This window comes from Pipistrellus kuhlii, unplaced genomic scaffold (assembly GCF_014108245.1).
Source record: "Pipistrellus kuhlii isolate mPipKuh1 unplaced genomic scaffold, mPipKuh1.p scaffold_m20_p_9, whole genome shotgun sequence".
Classification (NCBI taxonomy): domain Eukaryota; kingdom Metazoa; phylum Chordata; class Mammalia; order Chiroptera; family Vespertilionidae; genus Pipistrellus; species Pipistrellus kuhlii.
In genome coordinates this window covers 32,044,036-32,062,893 of record NW_023425595.1, presented here as the reverse complement: position 1 = coordinate 32,062,893, position 18,858 = coordinate 32,044,036, and the positions used below count along the sequence as shown (strand labels likewise).

The 18,858-nt window shown below is 35.8% G+C and overlaps 1 protein-coding gene across 12 annotated transcripts in view; it reads right to left on the bottom strand.

Annotated features, from left to right (window-relative positions):
• NUP98 (nucleoporin 98 and 96 precursor) overlaps positions 1–18,858 on the bottom strand; it is a 98,740-nt gene that overhangs the window by 28,223 nt on the left and 51,659 nt on the right. For 10 of the 12 annotated variants that reach the window (XM_036427946.2, XM_036427944.2, XM_036427945.2 and 7 more), the window contains 8 exons: positions 17,265–17,398; positions 16,486–16,673; positions 12,134–12,250; positions 9,771–10,066; positions 6,776–6,889; positions 5,966–6,104; positions 3,275–3,452; positions 1,365–1,529 (listed from right to left, as the gene is read on the bottom strand). In XM_036427946.2, coding sequence (XP_036283839.1) covers positions 1,365–1,529; positions 3,275–3,452; positions 5,966–6,104; positions 6,776–6,889; positions 9,771–10,066; positions 12,134–12,250; positions 16,486–16,673; positions 17,265–17,398 — 1,331 coding nt within the window. Of the gene's footprint in view, positions 1–451; positions 1,530–3,274; positions 3,453–5,965; positions 6,105–6,775; positions 6,890–9,770; positions 10,067–12,133; positions 12,251–16,485; positions 16,674–17,264; positions 17,399–18,858 lie in introns of those variants that run through there. The other 2 variants (XM_036427947.2, XM_036427940.2) reach the window with 2 other exon arrangements.

Below are 18,858 nucleotides of genomic sequence, written 5' to 3'. Positions count from 1 at the left end.
AAGAGCTCTCACCTACTCAAGTGCCAACATGGGATTTATAATTACCTGCTACTATTTGTATTCTGAAATTCAAAAAGCCTAAAATCACTAGTCAACTTTTGTCAATTTCCATCTGTCCACAGATGAAGCTCTGCCCCACAGCTGTATTTTTAGGGTCCTCCATATTACTACTGGCTATGTGACTCTTATCCTGAGAAATACATGTTAAGATAAAAAACACTTTGGAAAGAGATTATAAAAACTATATGATTCAGATATAATGAATATTGAAAACTAGAAAACCAAATCCATTTATAGCATTTCTTTAGTTCAGAAGAGATTTCTTAGGGGTATTTTAAATGCTATAAAGATTATAAATAAAAAGGTCAATACGTTTTCCAATGTCATTACTCCCCCCTCCTCGCTCTTTATGTGCAAACGTTAACATATATACACAACAATCTCCAGAAAATGCCTCCTAAGAATTTAATAAACCATAAAATTTCATAAATGAGCAGCTGTTATGAATTATAGCATGGAAAATTCCAAAGATTCTGCTTTTAGCAGCTGAGAGGTAGAGGATTCTTTACAAAGTAATTCTATACCAAGTTCTCTTCTTTGAGGGAGTATGGCAGCAAAAGAAAAAAAGTATTTTGTAGCTTGATTGAATATAAACAACATTCACATGAAAGTAAATCTTTTATAGTTGGCAAAACTACCTAATATTTAAATTACAAACCTTTCCTTAAAAGGACATAGATTTACGCTGGTTTAACAATACTGAAAAAGAGTCTGATACAAATAATTGCAATAAACAATGCAGCACCTACTCTTCCCAAGCCAAATAATTTGTATTCTTAAAAAGTTATTTTTATAAAGATTATGTATTGTTATAATACAAAAACCAAGATGTTAGCTGAAGTATAAGTGAACAGCTCGAGAAAAATGAAGTTAAAAACACGTGCAGAAAGACTAAGTGAGCTTTTAAAAAAATTATGAAGATAAAGAACAAGATTAAAATTGCAGATCAGCAGTCAATAAAAGTAGGATTTACTTTGCATCAACCCACATAAGCAAAGGTTATCTTAAGTTGCTCACTGAGCAGAGAATTCAGCAAGTCCAAATGAGAGAGAGGGAATTGTTTAAGAAAGACAATCTGCAGAATGAATGATCCAAACAGTAAGAATTCTTTAAATCTCTCAAGTAAAAAACAAAACCCAACAGATGCCAGCACCACCTCATGCCCACCTCCCTTGTACTTGTCTCAATGTTACTGGCAATATATTTTTACTCTCCAAAGGTCCAGGGGGTCATAAGACAGCTTTGTACTAGCTGAATTACTTTAACTTCTGTATCACGGATTCCGTTCACTGTCCTTTCTCTACCTGGGGTGGAGGTGCTGGTTTGCCATTAAGAGCCATCTGGAATGGTGTGTCCTGGCCGGCAGGAGGCAAAGCACCTGTCTTCAACTTCTTTGTGCTAGTTTTGGATGGCCGTTCCTCTTCCTCTTCATCAGAATCTTGAAGGCCATACTTAGAAAAATGGGACACCTAAGGAAGAGAATCAAGAAAATCAATTTTAACACTATTATTCAGAAGAGCTTAGACCAATTTGTACTTGCTATTCTGCAAATTAGCTAAAAAAGGTATAAAGATTTTATTTAAAACACAATGAAATGTCACTTTACTGTTTTTCCAAGATTTAGGTGATGTTTGATGTATGTACTAATTGTTCACATAATTAATACTAAACATATTAAGACAGAAATTGAATCCAAAAGAGCCATTACTATTTCACATCTATATACTGGCTAGTTGTTCTCTACCAACACAAGAATAAGTGAAATAATCGAATTGACCTAGAAGAAAAAAAAAAGAAAAGAAAAAAAAAAACACCAAAAAAACCAATAGGTTAAACTATCACAGGAGGGAGGAAGTCAACCTCCTCATCCCAGATATCTTTAAAAGACTGACAATTATTTAGGAAGAGTTGATCTATTAAAAAGATAAAAATTCTGCCTATGACTTGAAGGTCCCAGGTTCGATTCCGATCAAAGGCATGTACCTTGGTTGCAGGCACATACCCAGTGGGGTGTGTGTGTGTGTGTGTGTGTGTGTGTGTGTGTGTGTGTGTGTGCAGGAGGCAGCTGATCAATGTTTTTCTCTCATCGTCAATATTTCTAACTTTCTATCTTTCTTCCTTTCTTCCTTTCTATCTTTCTTCCTTCCTTTCTTCCTCTTTCTTTCTTTCTTTCTTTCTTTCTTTCTTTCTTTCTTTCTTTCTTTCTTTCTTTCTTAATATTTTATTGATTCTTTACAGAGAGGAAGATAGAGGGATAGAGAGTTAGAAACATCAATGAGAGAGAAACATCAATCAGCTGCCTCTTGCACACCTCCTACTGGGAATGTGCCCGCAACCAAGGTATATGCCCTTGACCGGAATCAAACCTGGGACCTGAAGCCGGTTTGGCTCAGTAGTAGAGCGTCGGTCTGTGGACTGAAAGGTCCCAGGTTCGATTCTGGTCAAGGGCATGTACATTATATATATAATCTATACTAACTAAAGGCTAATTACATTGGATAGACCAGACATCTTCCAGATGCCCTTCCAGACAAAGCCACAGTGCCTGTGAGGGCCAAGGAGGGCCAGCAGTTGCAGCAGCTGCGGGGTGATGTGTGCAGTGCCTTCCCCTGATCAGTCCGGTTGCCTCCCCAAAAAGGAGGCCAGAGTGCGGCTTAGGCCCACTCCCTCTCTCAGTAGGACATTCCCTGAGGGATCCCAGACTGTGAGACGGGGCAGGCCAGGCTTAGGGACGCCCCCACCGCAGTACACAAATTTTCATGCACTGGGTCTCTAGTATCTCTATATAAAAAAAGGCTAATATGCAAAGTGTCCCCTTGGGAGTTTGACATGGAGACTGGGAGCTTGATCGCTCTCTATGATGTGTGCTGACCACCAGGGGGGCAGTGAAGAACACGGTGGGTGAAAATGACAGCGGTGGGGCACAAGGGAAGGAGGCTGCTGGGAGGCAAGAAACCTGATCAGCCCTGATCGCTGGCCAGGCCTAAGAACCCCACCTATGCACAATTTTTGTGTACCGAGCCCTTATTAAAGTTTATAATAATTCCTATTGTTCTGGGGTTTAACTAGATGTGTAATTTGGAGCAAATCGTGATGTGTCTCTACATCTAATCCCTAATTTGAACATAAAGAGAATTTAAGAGCAGATCACTTCCAGCACAAACATTTTGTGATTCTCACAACAGTTAATAAGAACAAGATTAAGTGACTATACCTTAAACACCCAAGAACCTGTTTCAGGACGGTACTCTTTGAACTGAGCTCCCTGTTTCCTTGAAACCGCTTCTAATCTCCCTTCATAGTTGATATCAGCAAGTCGATCTGGGCTCTTTATTAAACAACGAGATGTTTTATCTGTTGGCCAAACTCCATCCAATGTAACTTCAGCCTTCCTGTAACATACCAACCAAGTAAAACGTCAGTGTTTCATATTTAAGCCCAGAAACCCAATTAATATCTATAGAAATAGCAAGTAAAGATATCTATGTTACTTTGGAATTACTCTGCAGATGTTTTCATGAACTTGAGTCTTGTCTCCCAATTGATAAGCTCAAGAGCAAGGAATTACTCAACACCAATAGTTCAGGACTTGGCTCAAGAGTCAAATTCCATTTATTCCAAACTACTATGGCATATCACTTATTTCCAACCTAATTTTAATAACTCTTTAAGTTATTAGAGAGAATCCAGTGGTTATAGTCCAGTGCTAAGAACTAAGTCTTAATTAAGGTTTTAGAGTACTATGGTACTTAAAAACATTAATAATAGCAGCAAATACTGTCGATGAACAACATGTGCTTGAAGAATGTATTAGGAATATCATAGTATTAGCAATTAAATAAAATTGTAAAGATGACTATAAAAGAGGTCATGTATCCTTTTAATATCAATACCTGAATTCAAGGTATGTGTCCTATTCATTCTATATGTCTTGCATTCATAGAATGAATGTCTATGTATTCATTCTTTTGGATACATTTCTAGAGTGGAATTGCTGGATTATTTAAAATTTTGAGGAATCATTGTACTCTTTTCTATAATGGCTATACCATTTTCATTTCCCACCAACAATATACAAAGATTCTAATTTCTCCACAGTGTTGCAAAAACTTACTCTTTTATACTAAACATCCTAATGGATGTGGATAACTCACTGTGATTTTGATTTGTATTTCCTTAATTATTAGTTATGTTGAACATCTTTTCATATGCTTGTTCAACATTTGCATACCATATCTGGAGAAATGTGTATTAATTCCCTTTTTAAATCTTTGTGTTGAGCAGTTCTTCCTTCATATTCTGGTTAATAACTCTTTATCATATGCATGATCTATAAATATTTTTTCCCATTCTGTAGGTTGCCTTATCATTCTGTTGATTGTACTTTTTTTCAGCAATGTTTTATATTTTTCAGTGCACAAGTTTTTTGCCTTTGTGATAAGTTTATTCCTAAGAGGCTTTTTTTGTTGGATGTTATGAATGAAATTAGTTTCTTAACATTTTCAGATGATTGTTAGTGTAAAGAAAGTATTACATATAGATTTTGTATCCTGCTGAATTTATTAGTTATAACAGGTTTGTTTGTTTTTTAGTGGAATCTTTAGACTTTCTTCATGTAAGATCAAATCATCTGTGAACAGAAATAATTTTACTTCTTCCTTTTGAATTTGAATGCTTTTTACTTTTTTTCTTAATTACTCTAGCTCTGATTTCCAGATTAGTTATAGAGTTGTTCAGATCTTAATACAACCTGGTAACTTCCTTCTAGCAGTAGGTTGTAGAGTGTCTTTATTATGAAATAATACTGAATTTTATCAAATGCTTATTCTGAGCCAATGGAGATTATCATGTGATTTTCTTCATTCTGTAAATGTGGGATGTACTGACACTGATCTATTTTCGTATGTTGAATCATCCTTGCATTCCAGGAATAAATCCCACTTGATCACAATACCTTTTTAATGTATTGTTAAATTGTTTGTTAATATTCTGTTGAGAATATTTACATCAATATTCATCATGATATCAGTCTGTAGTTTTGTTACAAGGTCTTTGTCTAGCTTTGGAATCAGGGTAATGACTACCTCATTAATGAGTTCAGAAGTATTTCTTTCTCTTCAATTTTTTGTAAGCATTTGATAGGAATCAGTGTTAATTCTTCTTTAAATGTTCAGTAGAATTCATCATTGAAACCATCTGCTCTTGCCCACCCAACGTGGCTCCGTGGTTTAGCATGGACCTGTGAACCAAAAGGTCACAGTTCTATTCCCAGTCAGGGCATATGCCCGGGTTGCAGGCTCGATCCCCAGTAAGGGGTGTGCAGGAGGCAGCCAATTAATCATTAGGGTTTCCATCTTTTTTTTCCTCTCTAAAATCAATAAAAATATATTAAAGAAAAAAAAGAAGAAAAGAAAACATCTGGTCTCTTTTTTTTTGAGGTGGAGTTTTTTTATTACTGATTCAAGTTCCTTATTAGTTATAGGGCTGTTCAGATTTTCTATTTCTTCACAATTCAATCTTTGTAATTTGCGAACATAAACAATTTTAACTGTGGCCCTTTTACTTGTCTAAGAGATATCAGAAGCTAATATCTCACACTAAAATATAGAGGAAGGCTTAAGCATAGTCACCACAAAAAATGTGGAGAGAAAAAAACACACAAAAAACTACTACTTAAATTGTTTTTGGAAACTAACATTTGGACCTGATAATATTAGGGGAAAAGAGTCAGGAAGTCATAGTGTAGCATTTATCACTTATACTTTTAAATGAAAGTAGAGAAACAATAATTCCACATTGTACACTAAGTCAAATTGCAGAAAAATGTATATGACACATTTGTGTTGACAGAAATAAAAACTGCAATTTAGCCGATTATTTTCTAAATACATAAATAAGTCCATACCTATTTAGTCCTTCACCCACAGGTGGTTTTTGGTTATCATCTAAATAGACAATAACTTCTTTCCTTCGGATATGTACAATATCATCCAGATTTAGATTTGTCAAATTTACTTCTCCTTCAAAATAGATTGAACCATAACCTACAAGTTAGAGCAAATAGTTAAAAACTCATCCTGTATAGAGGGCAAATACCTACATTAAACTTCTAATTATCAGAAGGAGCAAGCTGCTTTAAACATTAATATTTTCAACCACCCAACAATATTACTGAATGGGTTATTTCAGCCATAATATGTATGGGTGACACCAAATACATCGTTATCTGGTTTAACATCAGTATTTTTATAGCATTTATGTTGTCCTCAAGACAGCCTTCTTAAATCTCTTAACAAAGACCTTCATAACTGCTATATAAACTCTTAGCACCATATCTGCATGAGTTAAGATATCTGTGCCTTTTTTTTAATACGATACCTGTTTTTCTCAAAGAAATTACATTTGTAATAATCTAATAATATAAAGTTAAACCTAAATATTACCCATCTTTTGTTAACCAATTTTTTCACATACTATTCCTTGCTGTTTACAGTATTTTCTTTAATTGTAGAAAACTGCAATGAGCAAAATAGCTACCAGAGAATGTTATAAGGTTCTAGTCTTGTTTAGTTACTTGTCTGCTATTCAGGCCAAGGTGGGTTCAAATGTAAGGAGGAAAAATGGATTCTGCTATCAAGAGCTTCCTTTATCTAATTACAAAAATTAAGTGCAGATCTCTGGCTTATACACTACTGACTCCTAAACTCATACTCACCTTTACGACCAATAGTGAAGTCAGAGACAATACATTCTCCTTTTTCATTGGTAATTTTAGCAAGGTCATCTATAGATGGAATAGTATAGTAACCAACCTTAGTGAGAACAATGCCTATGATAAAAGAAACAGAAAATACTGTATTAACTGTGATTGTCTTTTTCACCAACACCCATGAAAACACTGAACTATGAAAGGCATTCTATAAAATACATTCCAGGGAAAGCTTGTTTAATCTTTTTTTTTTTTTTAATACCCAAAGATACCAAAACCCAGAGTGGAATGAAACTGCTTACATAGTAATTCAGTTGTATACATGAAACTAAAACTCCAAATCCAGTCCTTAGAAAATTTTTTACATGAGAAAGTCCCAAAGTCAAATGGAAACTTAAAGGTCTATATAAATTAGTGTTATTTTAAAAAAAAATAACAACTAGGTAGATTTCTGAAGAATTCAAAGAAAATAGAGCACTGATATGCTTTTTCTAATCACTCCTTGTTCCACTTACATGTAGAGGTCAGGCTAACCTGCTCTATGAGAGAAAACCATTTAAGGCCAGTATCAGATTAAAGTCCAGCCACAGCAATGCCCACTTGTGTAATAACCTGTTTCTCTACTGGCAAAGTTTAGAGGATTGTTAATCCTGGGAATTAAATTTTAAATTGGGAGGTGGTGCCCAGCTGTTGTGGCTCAAAAGTTCGAGTGTTAACCCATGCACCAAGCGGTCACCAGCTCAATTCTGGGTCAGGGCACATGGCCAGGTTGTGGGTTTCTCTCTCTCTCTCTCTCTCTCTCTCTCTCTCTCTCTCTCTCTCTCTCTCTCCCCCTCCCTCTCCCTCTCCCTCTCCCTTTTTCTCTCTCTCTCAAATCAATAAAAACAAACAAACAAAAACCTGAGTACATAAACAGAGAGATGGCAAACAGGTCAATGGGAAAATGAAAAACAAAAAATCTAGGCTGGATATGTGGGGGGGTGGGGGTGGGGGGGAGACCACAATAATGAATTCATATATATATACACACACAAGTATATATATTTGGGATTCTTAATGTGAAAGTATAAAATTGTTTCCTTGGGGCACCAATTGACCAGAAGAGTTAGTTACTTTAAAAAAGAGAGGGGGGGGGGGAGAGGGGGAGAGGGGGAGAGGGGAGAGGGGAGAGGGAGAGGGAGAGGGAGAGGGGAGAGGGAGAGGGAGAGGGAGAGGGAGAATGTGTGTGTGTGTATATATATATTTTATTGATTTCGGAGTGGAAGGGAGAGGGAGAGGGAGAATGTGTGTGTGTGTATATATATTTTATTGATTTCGGAGTGGAAGGGAGAGGGATAGAAACATCACTGATGAGAGAGAATCATGAATCGGCTGCCTCCTAAACTCCCCACACTGGGGGATCAAGCCTGAACCCGGGCACATGCAATGTGTCCCAACAGGAAATTGAACTGTGACAGCCGTAGCCGGCTTGCCTCAGTGGATAGAGTGTCAGCCTGTGGACAGAAGGGTCCCAGGTTCAATTCCAGCCAAGGGCACATGCCTGGGTTGTGGGCTCGATCTTCAGTGGGGGTGTGCAGGAGGCGGCCGATCAATGAGTCTCTCTCATAATTGATGTTTCTATCTTTCTTTCTCTCCTTCTCCCTTCTTCTCTGAAACCAATAAAGAAATATACTGTTTTTTAAAAAATTGAACTGTGACTTCCTGATTTATAGGTTGATGCTCAACCACTGAGCTATGCTGGCTTGGCACAGTTGGCTTACTCTTAAATGCTTTGAACATTATATAAAGGCAGTAAGATCACTAGATATAGAAAAATTTTACACACATTTCAAGAATAACTGTAGCCGAAACCGGTTTGGCTCAGTGGTAGAGCGTCAGTCTGCGGACTGAAAGGTCCCAGGTTCGATTCTGGTCAAGGGCATGTACCTTGGTTACGGGCACATCCCCGGTGGGGGATGTGCAAGAGGCAGCTGGTTAATGTTTCTCTCTCATCGACGTTTCTAGCTCTCTATCTCTCTCCCTTCCTCCTCTCTGTAAAATATCAATAAAATATATTATAAAAAAAAAAAGAATAACTGTAAAACATCCCAAATGTTCACTAACAGAAAATGGATTAACCAAATGTGGCATAATTAAATATTGAAATACTACTGAGAAAAAAGTGTTGATATATAAATTATGGATGCAATCGCATATAAATTAAGAGTCAAAAAGGATATGTATGTATGATCCCATTTGCATGAAGTTCAAGAACAAGCAAAACTAATCTATGAGATAAAAATCAGACTGACTGATTTCTGGGGATTATGACACAAGTACTAACTTGCCAGGGTAAAAGAAATGTTCTCTCGCCTGAGGTATTAGACATATGAATGTATGTGCCAAAATTCACTGAAATGAATACAAGATCTTTGCACTTCACTACAATTTTACCTCTATTTTTTAAAAAAGGTAATGATATTTCTCAAAGCACAAAATGAGATATAATATCAACACACAGAGATAAGGCAAGCTCTAAGTATCCAATCAAGACTTTCTAATCTTATAGTTTATATTAGTTGTTTCGTCAATTAGTTGGGAAAAAGTTAATCAGTTCATTATGGAGGACAAGAGGAGGGAAGCAAGCAAAAAACTGAGGTGATGATAAAAAACCATAGCAACAGCTACCATTTGAATGCTTATGGTCTATATACTTAAATCTAATTCAGATCTCAAATACCTTATATGATAATAAATAGTTATCACTATCATCTTAATTTAAAAACTAGTAAGGAATCTATGCAAGTTTATAAAACTAAGGCAAGTATGAGGATAGTCTCTCTGGTTATAAAATTTGGGTTCTTTAAACTATACCAGGATAATTAAAATGACATGAATTTAACTACTTCAAAGTTACAAAAAGTATGTGAATTTACAAGCAGACCAAAGCATAAGTGAAAAGTGTTTAAATGTTAACTTTTTGATTGGCAAGACATTAGGCATGTACCAAAATGAACCTGACCTGCTGGATGCATATGGTAAGTACTATTTTCTATTTCTTCCCGGTCATCCTGCAGTGACTCCTCATGAAAAGAAGTCTCTTCACTGCTTCCTTCCAGCCCATTTCGCAAGGCAGCACGCATATTCAATGCAACAATGGTGTCATCCACACTGCTGCTGTTATTCTGTTTATTTCCAGCACTTTCTGGGGTTTGAGGTATAGGTTTTGCAATAGGATTAGCATAAAAACGTGACATAAGAGAGTCATCATGTCCATCTTGTTGATGATTCTCATCAGATTTGCTCAGGAAACTGAATCTGAAAAGAAAAAGTAAAAACAGTATCTCAGCCCCTTGTAGTAATAGTAACAATGATAACAGCTAACCTTTCCTGAGCTATTACTACCATGTTTCCCTGAAAATAAGACCTACTTACAGGTTTCCTTCTGAGTGAAATATAAGGCATCCCCCCCAAAGAAAGGCCCCCCCATAGGCTAAACATAAGAGATTTGGTCCACTGATTCTGAAAGAAATGGAATCACAAGAAATTCACCAGGAAATTCAGGAATTGGATTGTTATAATGATGTTCCAGAAGATGATGACATGATTGTCACTGAATAAATGAGTAAATTCTTGATACTGTAGGGTTGACAGTTTGTCTGGTTTGTTTTGACAACTACCATACTACCGTACCGTATATAGGTAATAAATTTCCTTTATTTTCATTTAACAATAAATGTGTACCGTATTCTTCTGCATGGAAAAATAAGACATCCCCTGAAAATAAGACCTAGCACATCTTTGGGAGCAAAATTTAATATAAGACACTGTCTTATTTTCGGGGAAACAGGGTAGGTGTCTGACACTATTCTAGGTAATTCCACATATTAAAAATTCATTTAAAATACTTACTATAATCTGGCAACACAGGTTACTATCATTCCCTCTAGTTTATAAAAAGACAACTAAGTCGAAACAGGTTTGGATCAGTGGATAGAGCGTCGGTCTGCGGACTGAAAGGTCCCAGGTTCATTTCTGGTCAAGGGCATGTATCTTAGGTGCAAGCACATCCCCAGTAGAGGGTGTGCAGGAGGCAGCTGATCAATGTTTCTCTCTCATCAATATTTCTAACTCTCTATCCCTCTCCCTTCCTCTCTGTAAAAAATAAAATATACTTAAAAAAAAAAAAAGAAAAAAAGAAGCCAAAACCGGTTTGGCTCAGTGGTAGAGCGTCAGTCTATGGACTGAAAGGTCCCAGGTTCGAATCCGTCAAGGGCATGTACCTTGGTTGCGGGCACATCCCCGGTGGGGGGTGTGCAAGAGGCAGCTGGTTGATGTTTCTCTCTCATCGACGTTTCTAGCTCTCTATCTCTCTCCCTTCCTCTCTGTAAAATATCAATAAAATATATTTTAAAAAAGAAAAAGAAAATATTTAGTAAAAATAATTTACACTAAAATTTTATTCAAAGAGAAAAAAAAAGGAGTAAAGATATATAAATGAATTTTTCAATGAGTCATTTTGAAATAATAATAGCAAATCATCTAAATGTCCTCTGAGAACTGATTAAATTATATAGTTATTAAAAAAGGAGATGTATCCATATTAATATAAAATGGCATTTATAATAAATTAAATGGAAATAGGAACATCACAATATATATCATTCATGTATAAACTGTTTATCTGTAGAATATACTTATAAACAGATTTCTAAACTGTAAGAATATATTCAAACTACGAAAGGTTAGTGCATATACTTCTTTCTTTATACATTTTATGTTTCTATAATTATTTTTCTTTTATTTGGTTACAATGACTATCACTCCAGTACTTATCATAAACAAAATATTCCTTATTTTAAGAGAGGTAAATGTCAAATGTATGTTAACTCTGTTCAAAATGATATACATGGTTATCAAAATAATTTTGCTTAAGGTCTAAAGAATTAAAAAAGCAAAAATATGATTTAATTTTTAGGTGCACATCTGCTTTAATACTTATACACAGCATTCGCCAAGCTTCATCCATTTCCATAGAAAGAATAAATTTTAAGCTCAGAATCTTTTCCAAATGGGAATAGACCCCTGGCTAGTTTGACTCAGTGGACAGAGTCCGCCTACGGACGAAGGATCCCAGGTTCAGTTCCTGTCCAAGGGCGCATGCTGGGGGTTGCAGGTTTGATCCCAAGTAGGGGGAATGCAAGCAGCAGCCGATCAATGATTCTATCTCATCATTGATGTTTCTGTCTCTCCCTCTCCCCTCCACTCGAAAATCAATAATAAAAAAATATTTTAAAAAATTAATATATGATCTTAAAAAAAAAAGGGGGGGCGGGGGGAATAGGAAGCTCTACCAGAAATAACCCAAACTAGAATTTAATTTACCTTTCTCCATTTTCTGGATAATCAGACGGTGAAGCTAAATCTTCTGAATCATGATTAACAGGAGAGAAGAGATTGCTATTGTTAAGGTTTTTCAAAACCAACTTCTTAATGCTTTTCCTATAAACAGAGACCAAAGGGAAAAAAGGTAAAAACCCAGGCACACATAGACATTATCTTAAAAACTGGAGTTGAAAGGGCACTCATATTCAATTCTTATATATCTATAAATGACCTAGCAAGTTCATTAAACTCATCAACTCTTCCTATAAATACATGACCCAAATATATTCCACTCTGGTATCTGGAAGAATAAACCTAACCATATTTAAAATAAAGTGGAAATTCTCCTGGGAAATACTTTTCTTGATTCTCTGAACCACTGAGCACTTACTTTACCCTAACACTTAGTCAACTCATCACACTATGTATTATATTTCAATTATTTCTCTACATGTCTCTTCTCTTTTTAAACATTTTTCTTCTTTTCTTTTGGTAATAAGGATTTATAATATTTCTTCCTATAGAATTCAGCATGCTGCCCTGAAAAGGCAGATAAATAGACACCTTCTTGACTAAATGAGAAAGATTTTAAAAATAAGATGGCAAGAGCCAGTCAGTGTGGCTCGGTGCTTAAGCCCTGACCCATGCTCTAAGAGGTCCCTGGTGTGACTCCCAGTTAAGGTCGCATGCCCATGTTGTGGGCTCGATTCCTGGTGGGAGCTGTGCATGAGGAAGCCAATCCATGTTTCTCTTTTGATATGCTCCCCAGTCTCTCTCTTAAAAATAAATCCAGCCGGGTCCAGTTTGGCTCAGTGGTAGAGCGTTGGCCTGCGGACTGAAGGGTCCCGGGTTCGATTCCAGGCAAGGGCATGTACCTTGGTTGCGGGCACGTCCCCAGTAGGGAGTGTGCAAAAGGCAGCTGATCGATGATTCTCTCTCATCGATGTTTCTAACTCTCTATCTCTCCTCTCTCTTCCACTCTGTGAAAAATCAATAAAATATATTTTTTTTTAAAAAAAGAAAGAACAAATAAATAAATAAATCCAAAATTTAAAAAAAAAAAAGAAAAAAAAAGAAAGAAGATAATGCCTGGCTGTCGTGTTTCCGTGGTTGAGCATTGATCTGTGAGCCAGGAAGTCATAGTTTGATTCCTGGTCTGGGCACATGGCAGCTTTCAGGCTCGATCCCTAGGAGAGGGATTGAGGGGGATGCAGGAGGCAGCCAGTCAATGATTCTCTCTCATCATTTGTGTTTCCATCTCTTTCTTCCTTTCCCTCCTCTCTGAAATCAATAAAACAATGTTTTTTTAAAAAATGACAAAAAAAAAAAAAAGGATATCTAAAGATGTAAATGGCCCTAGCCAGTTTGACCTGTGGACCAAGGGGTCCCAGGTTCAATTCTGGTTAAGAGCACGTACTTCGGCTGCAGAATCTTCCCTAACCTGGGCCCTGGTCAGGGCGCATGCAGAAGGCAACCAATCGATGTGTTTCTTTCACATCAATATTTCTCTCTGTCTTTATCTCTTTCTCCCACTCTCTCTAAGAAATCAATGGGAAAACATCCTTGTGTGAGGATTTAAAAAAAAAAAAAAATTCAAAGATGCAAAAGTTCACGTTTATATATATCAGGTTTACTTAAGGGCAAGAACCCCCACAGTATATAAGCTTCAAGTAGAAAAACCAATAGAAGAGATCTTAACACTTACTTAAACTCATGGGAGTAAATAATGTGCTTCATTCCTTCTTTACAAAAAACAAAACTACTATAGGTAGCAGACCACTCTTATGTGATAGCCAACAAGTTATAAAAAAATTACTGAACCAACAACTTGGGGGAGAGTGGCACAGGAAGTGTCTGGTACAGGAAGGGTTGTTTTTCTTTCGGGGACTTTTCTGATTCCAAGGGGAAGGCTAAGAGGCTAACAGGACATTTTAAAGTTTTGTGGGATTAAGGAGAAAGAAACTGGAGTCCAGAGCTACCAAAAGTATGGAGGTACCAAGAATGCCACTCATTTTGTGTTGGGACTTGGAAAGTCTCTACCCTTATAGTTAAGAGAAAACTAAAAGTGTTCTGGCCAGGTAGCTCAGTTGATTCGAGTGCCATCCGGTTATGCCACGGTTGCTGGTGAAGACACATACAAAGGCCAACCAATGAATGTATAAATAAGTGAAACAACAAATCAATGTCTCTCTCAAAGCAATTCTTAAAAAACTAAAAGTAAATAGCACAAATATGGTCACAAGTTCAGCTTTGACTCATTTCAATAAGCAACTTTCATTTAAAAAAATCTTTTCTGAAGGATAGTATCATCATACTTGAATTCCAATTACTGCCACACAGTTTTAAATATATAAGTCAAATAAAATAATTTTTTGGAAGATTATTAAATCTGGCTTGTGTGGCTCAAGTGATTAGAGCATTGGCCCACGCAAAGGGTCACGGGTTTGACTCTAGGTAAAGACCACATCCCGAGGTTACAGGTTCAATCCCCGGCCCAGGTTGAGATGTGTGGGGAAGCAACCCATCAATGTCTGTCTCTCCTTTCAACTCTCTCTAAAAATCTATGGGAAAAGACACAAAACAAGCCCTGGATGGTATAGATTGAATCCTACAGAAATAAAGTTATCAAACATCAGGGACCTTGGAAAACAACAGAAGGCAACCTGAAAAGAAAAGTGCTTGCCAAAGATGGGGCATTTGATCATTAAAAAACAATAACTGTCATGGACTGGAACACAGTGACAGAGGAGGAAAGAGAAGAGGGACTGATAAAATGTTTCACATGAAAAACCTACAACTAGAAGACAAAGAACATAAACATATCAGGCAAAAGTGAAGAAGACTGGCATCAGAAATATCAAGTGAAAGTAGAAAACAGACACAAGTCAAAGAACAGTAGTGTGTAGCAAACCCCAAAGAAATTGGTGAAATTACCCTGAGAGATGGCTGGACAGGTGAATCCAAGCTCTTTTCAACAACTCTGTGTCAAAAAGTTTGCTAAGTGCAGGGGACATAAACATGAATAATATGCACTCTGCCTTCAAAATAAGCTAATGCTATTCTAAGAAATGTATAAAAATTTAACTTTCCTTTTTTTTTTTTTTTTTTTTTTTTTTGAAAGCAGCAGCCCATCATATTTTTAAGGAAAGGAGTGGTAATTTTAAAAAAAAATATTTTTATTGTTTTTTACAGAGAGAAAGGGAGAAGGATATAGTTAGAAACATCTATCAGCTGCTTCTTGCACACCCCTTATTGGAGATGTGCCCACAATCAAGGTACATGCCCTTGACCGGAATCGAACTTGGGACTCTTCAGTCTGCAGGCCAATGCTCTATCCACTGAGCCAAGCTGGTTAGGGCAGGAGTGGTAATTTTTAAACTTATCATTCATAGACAAAGAACTGCAAGTGATGAATTCCCACTTTTTCTCCTAAGCAAAAAACAGCCCTTTTTCTCTCTGATTAGAAAAATACTTGCTGCTTTTCAAAAGCAATTGTCTGTGACTAACTGTAATCTCAAAAAATAAACAACCCAGAAATAAAATGCTCTGAAGTTACATTTTCATGTTAACTATTATTAAAAGTTTAGTATGTATTTTTCTTCAGGTTTTTCCATGTAAATATAAATCTCTAGGGCATATTTGCTCTAATATATAATTTAAATGTAATTCTCTATGTTTATCAACAACTCTTCTATATATTGATACTTTCCTGTATGTTTTTCTATGTGATTATTTTAACTCTTGGTTCAATAAGCTCTATGTATGGGAATCAAAATTATATATATTCTCTTAATCAGTTTGGCTCATTTGTAAGAAAAAAGTGTCTTCTGCTTAAAATAAAATTATGTAAGGACTAACATCTCAAAAATAAAAGAAAAAACACATATATGTAAAACTAAGCATATTACTTAAGATATTTTAATGTTAACTATGCTAGCCTCTAAAAGTGGTCAGGCCACTTTTATTCTGTAATGTCCTATAATTCTCAAAAAAAAAAAAAAAAAAAATGACTGTAGCCCTAACTGGTTTTGCTCAGTGAATAGAGCATTGGCATGCAGACTCAAGGGTCCCAGGTTTGATTCTGGTCATGGGCATGTACCTTGGTTGCGGGCACATCCCCAGTATAGAGCGTGCTAGAAGCGGTTGATCAATGTTTCTCTCTCATTGATGTTTCTAACTCTCTATCCCTCTCCCTTCCTCACTGTAAAAAAATCAATAAAATAAATAATAAAAAAATAACTGTATAATAATCCAATTAATAAATAATAAGAACTGTTTCACTATGACTGCAAGCCCATTTTTGTCCTACACTGTATTTTACACTTAATTTATGTTAATAAAAATAAACTCACTTGGGCATGAATGCTCCATTGGCTAAGGATGGTTCATCATCATCCAGTCCATCAAAGAGCTGTGACTTGGCTGTGCCTGTTGTTTGTAAAGCCTTTGGTCGGACTCTGGTGGCAGGGCGAGGTGTCAGTTTATAATGAGTGGGTGTAGTGAGAGCCTTCTGGGCTGCTGGATTTGTTGGTTTCAATCTCTGAAAAACAAAAGCATCAAAAAAAATAAAGTTCTAGATTAACTCAAATGTATGGTTTTTGGCCTTAAAAATCAGACCAGAATGGAAATCTTATCTCTGATATTAACCAGCTAGATACTTCTTAAAGTCTTGGCTTCCAGAAAACAAGAATTCCAGCTAAGTCTTATGTACTCCAAACAGACCAGAACCAATTTTCAAAACATAGCTATAGAATGATTTAATAAGAAAAACTATCCACTTGCAAATGGCCTTTTACAATGGGGACCTTAATGTCACTTTAAAAAACCATTTACAGCCAAAACTGGTTTGGCTCAGTGGATAGAGCGTCTGTCTATGGACTGAAGAGTCACAGGTTCGATTCTGGTCAAGGGCATGTACTTTGGTTGCGGGCACATCCCTGGTAGGGGGTGTGCAGGAGGCAGCTGATCAATGTTTCTCTCTCGTCGATGTTTCTGGCTCTCTATCCTTCTCCCTTCCTCTCTATAAAAAAAATCAATAAACCTAATTAAAAAAAAGAAGAAGAAATGACATTCTGCATATTTAGTTTATTCTCTCTAAAAATAAATTCTACAGAAAAACCCTTAAATTTACCTCTTCTTTCTTCTTAGGGTCTGACATGGGATTCCTGAAGAGAGGAGAGTCTCCGAAAGGTGAGTATGTTAGGCTGTTGATGTGCTGTTGGAGAACAGCCTGCTGGGCAGCGGAGGCATTTGGATCTGTCAAAGCTTTTACAAAGAGAAAAGCAAAAGCAAAATGTTAGTCTAAAGACCCAGGGCATTTTTAGCAAGAGAACTCAAAACTCTTTGAAGACTTGGTCTTCAAAATGTTCAGACTCACTCAATGACATTATTGGTGGCAAGTACGGAAGTAAACTGAAGAAACCAACCATCAAATAAACTAATGCGTCAAAAATATAAAGAGGCATGTTATAAAAGACAACATATACAAAACTTTTCATAGGTGTTCACTGCTAATAATAATCAAAGAAATGTAACTTAGAACAACCTTGAAAAAATATTTTTATACCTACCTCATTATCTATCAGTGGCACAGTTATATAAGAGTTAGTCTTTGACATTAAAAATGTTACAAATTGGTATAGTCTGTCTAAAAAAAACAACCAGTATGACAGTAGATATAGCAAGTACTGTTTTTACATTTTTCATCCTAATAATTTCAAACATGGAAATTTAATACAAGATTTTAATTAACCAAGAAACAAAATAAAGGATAATGCAAATATTCACTGAACATTATATAATAGCCAATACTTGGAAACAATCTATGTCCAACATTAACAGTTATAAAAATCAGGATACATGGTGGGTTAAGTAGTTATTTAAAAAAAATAACATAATAATGACAAGTGTTACATAGTAAAAATAAATATCTTTGATTTAATTTAATAAGTAAAAATTCCAGAATTAAAAATATTATATATACTAAAAATATAGGAGGAGGAGGCAGCATACAAAAAATAAAATGGCTGTTAAGGTGTCCTTACAAGTTTACTATTTACATTTAATACCCGCATTACATTGAAGTAAAAATTAAAAGGAAAAAAATCACCCAATTAATCTAATTTTCTTTCAAAGTGTAAGAACAAACATGTCATCAATCACAAAGAATTTAGAGAACAGACAAGGAACAATGATCTACAATTATACATAGCAAAACACCAAAATACAAAAAGCCCTATACTATCTGCATTGTACCTTGATTGATGAAGAAATCTCTTTGCAACATAAAGATTTCCAAAAAGACTGATAAAGAAATTAAGTCACACTTAAGTCATTTTAGAGGTATAAATACTTTTCTCCTTTATAAGTGTTAAAAATAAGGTCAAAGTTAAAATAAGACAATACAACATATTAAAGAAGTATCATAAACAAACATTCTGAAATTTTTAATACAAAAGAAAGAAAAAGCACACAACAGCAGCAGCAATAACAAGAAACCCAGAACAGATAGTTAAAACACTAATCAAATCAAGCTTTCTTAAAATTGAGTGCATTCATTAAATACTATGGCACTATAGGTTGGTATTTAAAGAGTGCAAATTTGCTCAGGATTGTGAAACCCAAAGGAAATGTCAATTTAAAGAACATATAGTTTATCATCTGTATTCAGAAAGTTCTTAAACTAAGGTAACCAGACTGTCCCGTCAAAAATGGGACGTCTGGTC